This window comes from Aptenodytes patagonicus, chromosome 22 (assembly GCF_965638725.1).
Source record: "Aptenodytes patagonicus chromosome 22, bAptPat1.pri.cur, whole genome shotgun sequence".
Taxonomy (NCBI): Eukaryota; Metazoa; Chordata; class Aves; order Sphenisciformes; family Spheniscidae; genus Aptenodytes; species Aptenodytes patagonicus.
The window spans coordinates 4,005,384-4,012,568 of NC_134970.1; the positions used below are offsets into that span (position 1 = coordinate 4,005,384).

At 55.7% G+C, this 7,185-nt stretch overlaps 1 protein-coding gene across 1 annotated transcript; it reads left to right on the forward strand.

The window, feature by feature from the left end:
* The first annotated feature begins 3,376 nt into the window (after positions 1-3,376).
* Positions 3,377-6,961, forward strand: LOC143170215 (pepsin B-like). Its single transcript, XM_076358310.1, has 9 exons — positions 3,377-3,456; positions 3,595-3,745; positions 4,255-4,372; positions 4,659-4,777; positions 5,395-5,594; positions 5,759-5,881; positions 5,962-6,106; positions 6,436-6,534; positions 6,809-6,961. The coding sequence occupies exons 1-9, from the start codon at positions 3,377-3,379 to the stop codon at positions 6,959-6,961; spliced, it is 1,188 nt and encodes a 395-aa protein (XP_076214425.1).
* Positions 6,962-7,185: the final 224 nt, after the last annotated feature.

The following is a 7,185-nucleotide window of genomic DNA, read 5'->3' on the forward strand; positions in this document are numbered from 1 at the left end:
CAGACTTTGGGCGTTGGAAAGCAGGCAGCTGCCGTCCCCCGAATCCCAGCTGCTGCCTTTGGGCCTGGCTGCACCCACCTCCTGTCCTCCTTGTCCTCAATGAGGGACAAGCCCAGAACAAGGATCCTGGACCTGATTCCTGTAAGGGCTTTGCTTTGCAGGTGAGAAGCACCGCGCACCAGGCTGCGGTGCAGGGGATTGGGACAGCAAAAGGTCACTGGGGTTGGTCTTAAACACCAACCACAGCGCCGGGGACAGGAGTTCCCCGAGGGATTCCCCAAAAAGCCAGTTCTGCTCTGTGCCATCAGGCACCGGTGCGTGTCTGGAAATGCCGTGCGTGTCCCTAACGGGGCGGTACGGCTTCATCCTCCTCCAGCTGCCGCTTGCTGCCGCGCTGCACTATGTCACTTCAGGGGGATGCTCACCAGCACCTACTCGGGCAGATACAGAGTTAGCCGGTGGCGGTGGACGTTGCTTTGCTTGCAGTTTGTGGTGACCTTGGAAGGACCGCGGGGACACGCTGTCCTGTCTTTTGCTGCTGCTGGTACTTGCAGGGCTGAACCGATGGCTCCGTCCAGCCGCGGGTAAAGCTGCGGGGCCGGTCGGTCCCCACCTCTGTCCCTCTTGCTGGGCGTTGGAGAACCTCGTCAGAGGTGCATGTGGAAAGCCACTAATCTTCCTTGCAGCTGGATAAGGTTTAACAAAGTCCTGTGACTAAGTCAGAGTGGGAATATGAGGCCAGACTAGGTTAGCCATGACATCCAAATGACCCCTAAATCCTGAAGTGGGGCTATTCAGTCAGGTAAAACAACAGCTGGTGTATCAGGGATCATGGTCTGTGGCCGAAGGGGATGGGGAATGCCTTGGCTGGGAGAGGCTTGGGTAACACCGCTCTTTCCCGGGATCCAAACTTGTTTCTTAGAAGCTCTTTATCATTGGAGCTCATTATCAGATATATTAATAGCTCTGTCATTTCACCAGAGAAAGGACAAAAACTCCTCTGTGCTTTGTGTCAAAATATTGACACAGGCTGAGCACAGCGAGACGGAGATTAGATAGGTGCGGATAGCAGGGAAGGGCATTTCTCCTCCCCTATAAAATGGGGAGGTTTCTGAGAGCTGAAGCTGCTCTGGCAGCAGCCGTGGCAGGAAGGGACAGGCGATGGCTGACCGTGTCCCTGCTGGTCTTTGCTCTTCCCTTTGCTCCCTGCAGGATCCATCGGAGCAAAGGCAGGTCCATCAGGAGGAGGAGGGGGTGCCAGGGGTTTTCTGAGCCACCGCAGGCTCGAAGCACCGGTCCAACGCCAACAGCTCAGATGGGAGCAGCAAGGCTCTGCTGGGGTCTGTCCCCACTGTTAGCGGGGACTGGGGAGTCTGCAAGTGCCCTACAGCAAAAACCAGCAGGGCTGTTCCCGCTCAACCCCGGGGAGAGCTGCACTGGCCCCCCTTCTGCCTGATCCCTGAGGTGCGGCACGTTGGTGACCCCCGTGGGACAAATTCAGATCATAGAATCATAGAATTGTTGAGGTTGGAAAAGACCTCTAAGATCATCGAGTCCAACCGTCGACCCAACACCACCACCCACTAAACCATGTCCCCAAGCGCCTCATCTACTCGTCTTTTAAATACCTCCAGGGATGGGGACTCAACCACTTCCCTGGGCAGCCTGTTCCAATGATTAACCACTCTCTCAGTAAAGAAATTTTTCCTCATGTCCAATGTAAACCTCCCGTGGCCATTTCCTCTCGTCCTATCGCTTGTTACTTGGGAGAAGAGACCGACCCCCACCTCGCTACAACCTCCTTTCAGGTAGTTGTAGAGAGCGATGAGGTCTCCCCTCAGCCTCCTTTTCTCCAGGCTAAACAACCCCAGTTCCCTCAGCCGCTCCTCAGCAGACTTGTTCTCCAGACCCCTCACCAGCCTCGTTGCCCTTCTCTGGACACGCTCCAGCACCTCGACGTCCTTCTTGTAGTGAGGGGCCCAAAACTGAACACAGTATTCAACGTGCGGCCTTAGATCTGGACAAAGGGTTTGGTCCCAGCAAAATGGAAGCAGAACCGCAGCGTGTGGCGGGTGCTCGAAGCAATACACGTTAAAGCACGTGGTTAAGGTGGAGCTGACCCAGCGTCACATTCCCCAAGCAGAGGGGTCCGAGCAGCCTTGGGCTTTCGGTCCAGCTGGGGCTCCTTTGCTGAGAGCTTTGCACAGAAAACCTCCCATGTTTGCCTCCTCAGTTTTTCCGTGGGAGATGAGGCCACCGGCCCAGCGCAGATGAAGCTGTCAGGGTGATGGGGACGCGGGGACAATCACTGTTCCCCGGCAGCACATGGCAGAGATTCTGCAGGTGGTAAGTGCCCAGGCTTCAGAGCACGAGGCTGAGCAGCATCCTCGGGGTAGCAGATGCCAGGATGGGTCCTCAGTGACCTGGTGGGGACTGGCAGGGCTGGCTGGCTGGTAGCATCTTCCCAGGGGAGGAAAGGGTCTCCCGGGACTAAAATTCCCCTGTGACTGAGTGCCTAAATACACGCTCCCCTGCATCTCTCCAGCCTGGGTATGACCAGCATCGCTCAAAGCATATGGGAAACATCACCTCTGATGCACCAGACGTGTGACCTGAGCATCCTCGGTGTAACTCTGGCACTAATAATAAACTGCAGCAAATCAAAGCGTCTTTTGGAGATGGTTGAGTGGTTGTAACTGGGCAAGTAAAGGCCTGTTATGTCTTTCAGGGCTCCTACACCGAGCAGTTTCTAGCCCCCACCTCAGCTTCTTTGGGGTGTATTAGCAGAGCTGGAGGGCAGAAGGGGCAGGATGACAAAAGGACAAATACCTGGCAAGAGAGACATCGTTGGGGGTACGTGCTGGTTCCCAGGAGTCTTGGAGCTGGGCTGAAAAACCACCCCTGCTCTTTCCTGCTAGCTGTGTTGAGGGAATTGGATGTAACAGTCTGTAGACTTGGATAGAAGAAATACCGCCGGCCCGTGGCACTTCCTTGGCTGCCTGGATGAGTCAAAAGAGGAATACCAGCATCATAAGTTTCTATTTGCTGCAAAGGGTGTGTTTTGCCTTTGTTTTTTGGAAAGACCAAGCTGGTGCTGAAGGCAAAGGAAAATACTTTAACTTCTTGATAACAACAGAATTTTGCTTTTTATCAAACGTCACATATTTGGTCTCGGTATCAGAGGTACTGGCCAATCTGTTGGCGCCCGAACGGCCAGGTAAGGAGGCATAATAAGGGCGGCTGCGGTGATAAATACACCGCAAGCGTTGGCGTTGGGTGGGTGCCGTGATAGAAGAAAGGGGTGTCTGGAGGCGGGGGCTAGCACAGCTCCTGGCTATATACTCCCTGTCCTGGCCGAGGTGGTGCAGGAGCTGCCATGGAGCCACCAGCACCCGGGGCCACGCGGTGGCTGGTGCTGGCCCTGCTCTGCCTCCGGCTTGGGGAGGGGATGGTGAGGTGAGCCCCGGGGCGGGATGGGTGCGAGGGTGCAGGATCCGGCTGCGGAGCGGGGCTCGCCCTCGGCACATGGGGGTACACACGTGGATGGGGCCGCCCGGCCGCTCAGCATCTCGCTGCCGTCTCCGTCCTGCGCAGGATCCCCCTGAAGAAAGGCAGGTCCATGCGGGAGGTGATGAGAGAGAAGGGGGTGCTGGAGGATTTCCTGAAGCAACTCAAAGGGGACCCCGGTAGGAAATACCAGCTCAGTAACACTGTGGCTTATGAACCGCTAACGAACTACCTGGATGTAAGTATTTAAAGCTTTTCCTTCCTCCCCTGAGCCACCCAGCTCCGGTTTTTGGGGATGCCCTCCTCCTCCTCTCCTGGCTGCCTGCGGGAAGCTCTGCAGTGGGTGGCTCGGCTCCCTCCCTGCTCGTGAGTCGAGGGGCTGTGCTGGGCGCCGGCAGGAGTTTTGCTGTCTCTGTAGCCCGGCTCCGAGGGCTGGGTGATGTTGGGAGACGAAGGCAGGAGGCAGCACGTCTTATCCTGAATTGATTTCCCTTCTCAGAAAAAGGAGAGTTTGATGGTTATAGGGCAGATCTCCTACTCCTGGCCTTGATGCTGACTTTGTTATGTCGTAGGCAAATCATTCCCCCTTTCTGTGCTTTAGCTGCCCTGGGTGCACTCAGGGACTACGAGCCCTTCCTACAACGCCGTAATGGTTTGGGTTTCTCAGCTAGCAGAGGGCAGAGAGCTGAAAAGCCTCATTCAAAAAAACAGGCAGAAACAGAAATCCGCCCACGCTCTTGTTCACAGTCCTTCTACTTCGGGGAGATCAGCATCGGGACCCCCCCGCAAAATTTCCTGGTGCTCTTCGACACCGGCTCTGCCAATCTGTGGGTGCCCTCCGCCTACTGCCAGACTCCAGCCTGCGGTGAGCATCCCTCGGGGGACACAGCGGTGGGGGGGGGCCGGGGCTCCCCACCCATCGGTATTCTTGGACATCCCTTGCACGCTGCGGGCTGGCGCTACGGGAGGGAAATCAGTGAGAGCCGATGGGGTTTGGTGTTTGCTCTCCACTCGGTGGCACCGGTGGGGCTGGTTTTGGATGGTCCCTTCCCTGGGAAGCCCCTTGCTGCGGATTTCTGCCCGTGTGGGGACAGGGATGCTGAACCCAGGGCAGGATGTGACCCGGGGGCTGTGACCTTCTCTCCGTGCAGTAAATCATGCCACGTTCAACCACAGCCTGTCATCCACCTTCTCGGGCATCGGAGTGACTTACACCCTGATCTACGGGTTCGGTGACCTGTCGGTGGCTTTAGGGTATGACACCGTGACAGTAAGTGACTTCTGATGTGTTGGCGCGTTGCTGCGATCAGGGTAAGAAGCGACCGCGCTTGTGATCAGTCCAATCCGGTTAAAAATTTAGGGGGTAGCTGAAAGTACCTTCGTATTTTGGATATTAGTGCCTGAATCTCCCATGTAGAGTTTATGTCTTGTCAGCATAAATTTACTCAGAGACTGGGATCTGCAAACAAACTCAGTCCGAGTCCTCTGGGCTTTTCGCCACTGCTTTGGGCTAAGGGATATCTTTGGCCGCAAGTGCTTTTTACACTGATGGCTGAGCTTTGTCATTACGGGACATAAGAAATGTTCTGTTGTGAGACTTGCACGCAGTGAAAGTGTGATTTTAAACTAATTTAACTGAGGCAAACGGGTTTTGTCGGTATTTTTATGAAATAATAAGGGTGATGGGACAAAGACTATGAGCCAGGCTGGTCCCAACTCCATCTCCCGTCTGCGATGGGGAAGAGCTCAGCACCCCTCAGTGCAGATTTACCTTCGTGACGTTCCTGGCCGCCCCTGCCTCTCCCCAGAAACTCCCTGGTGGGATGTTGCTGTCAAGGGGGATTTCCAAAACGCCGATGTCTCCCAGCATCTTTCCTCTCCCTCTAGATCCAGAACATCGTCATCAGGAACCAGGAGTTCGGCCTGAGCCTGGATGAGCCCAGCAGACCCTTTTACTACCTGGACTTCGATGGGATTTTGGGCATGGCTTACCCGGGCGTTGGCATCGGCAGTTACAACACGCTGATGCAGAACATGCTGCAGCAGAGCCAGCTCGACGAACCCATCTTCAGCTTCTATTACTCACGGTGAGACCTCTGACAGCGGGTCTCTCTCTTGCACAGACACAGCCTGGATCCACCCTTTCCTTCATTCATCCTCCATCCCCACGTTCTCCCCACACACCTGTATGCTACATCGCTTTCTGCTGAGCAGCCTGCCTGATCTGGCGTTTAATTTTGTGTCTTTCCAGCAACGCGACATATAGTTACGGTGGGGAAGTCATCCTCGGAGGGGTTGACCCCCAGCTGTACTCCGGGAAGGTTTTATGGGCTCCTGTGGTCCAGGAATTGTACTGGAAAATTGGTATCGAGGAGTAAGTGCTGCACCGCGGCTCGGAGTGGGTCTTGGAGCGGGGGGAGCCTTTTCTGATGCCTTTTCTGCTGCTCTCTCCAGGTTCACCATCGGGCTGTCAGCCACCGGCTGGTGCAGCCAAGGCTGTCACGGCATTGTGGACACCGGGACGTTCCTTCTGACTGTCCCAGGACAATTCATGTCAGCCTTTCTGCAGGCACTGGGTGTGGAGGAGAGTGACGACGGGGTAGGTGGGAAGGATGCCCTGCACACACGAGGGGCTGATGCCGTGGGATGAGGACACAGCTGGGTGGTAATGCTGAGCTATGGGGGGCTCCCGGCATCTCTGGAGCAAAACATCTCACCTGAAACAACACGGCAATGGTGTATCTCTCCTTGCAGTGCTGTAAAACAAAAATAATTCTTCCAAACATGATAAACCCGGGTCAGCACAGCCCTGCCACAGTCGGAGCTGTGCTGACCCTTAGGGAGCATGGCCGGGGTTACAGCCGGAGGAAGGACGGTGCCCAGCCCCGGGGGTCCTGACCCCTCTGCCCCTCTCTGCTTCTTTTGCAGTTCGTCGTCGACTGCAGCAATGTCCCGAGCATGCCCACCCTCTACTTTGCCATCAGCGGAGCCCAGTTACCGCTGCCTCCCTCTGTCTACGTCTTAAACGTAGGTGTGATTTCATCGTTCCCAACACGCGTTTGCCATCATAGGGCAGTTTTGCCCAGGAGAAAGTCAGAGTTTCTTTTCAAACACAGAAGCTTCCAGCAGCCTGAGCGCCATATTTCCCAGCACCCGATTTCACGGTGCTTTTGCATGCCTGTATGTGACTGTAAGGAGGGTCTAATCCTGCTCCCAGCCAAAGCAGCCACGAAGGCGCAGGCAGCACAAATCCCCCGCACTCCTCACTGGCACTGAAATTTGCTCCTTTTCCCCCCGACAGAACGACGGCGTCTGCACCGTTGGGGTCGAGAGCACGTACGTGCCCTCTGCCAGCGGCCAGCCGCTCTGGATCCTCGGCAACCTCTTCCTCCGGCAGTATTATTCCATCTTCGACCTGGCCAACAACAGAGTCGGCTTTGCCCTGTCAGCCTAGGCATGCTGAGCATCGCCCGTGGGATAATTTGTCCCTGCAGCACCTTATCCTCTCTTGGACCCGTGTACGGTGATGAGTAGTCTCCAAATCTCCTGTAGCGAATAAAGGGCTGCAAATCTATCTGCCTCGTGTCTCATCTGGCTGCAGCTGAGCAGGATCTGGCACAGCTCTTCTTAATAAAACAACAAAGTCCGAGTTCATGCTCGAGGTTTCCAGGCGCTGCC

Bases quoted from the DNA above. Each gene is read 5' to 3' on its own strand.
- LOC143170215 (XM_076358310.1), top strand. From the start codon at position 3,377: ATGGAGCCACCAGCACCCGGGGCCACGCGGTGGCTGGTGCTGGCCCTG. The intron at 3,457-3,594 runs GTGAGCCCCGGG...CGTCCTGCGCAG, and splicing joins CTTGGGGAGGGGATGGTGAG to GATCCCCCTGAAGAAAGGCA. The intron at 5,595-5,758 runs GTGAGACCTCTG...GTGTCTTTCCAG, and splicing joins TTCAGCTTCTATTACTCACG to CAACGCGACATATAGTTACG.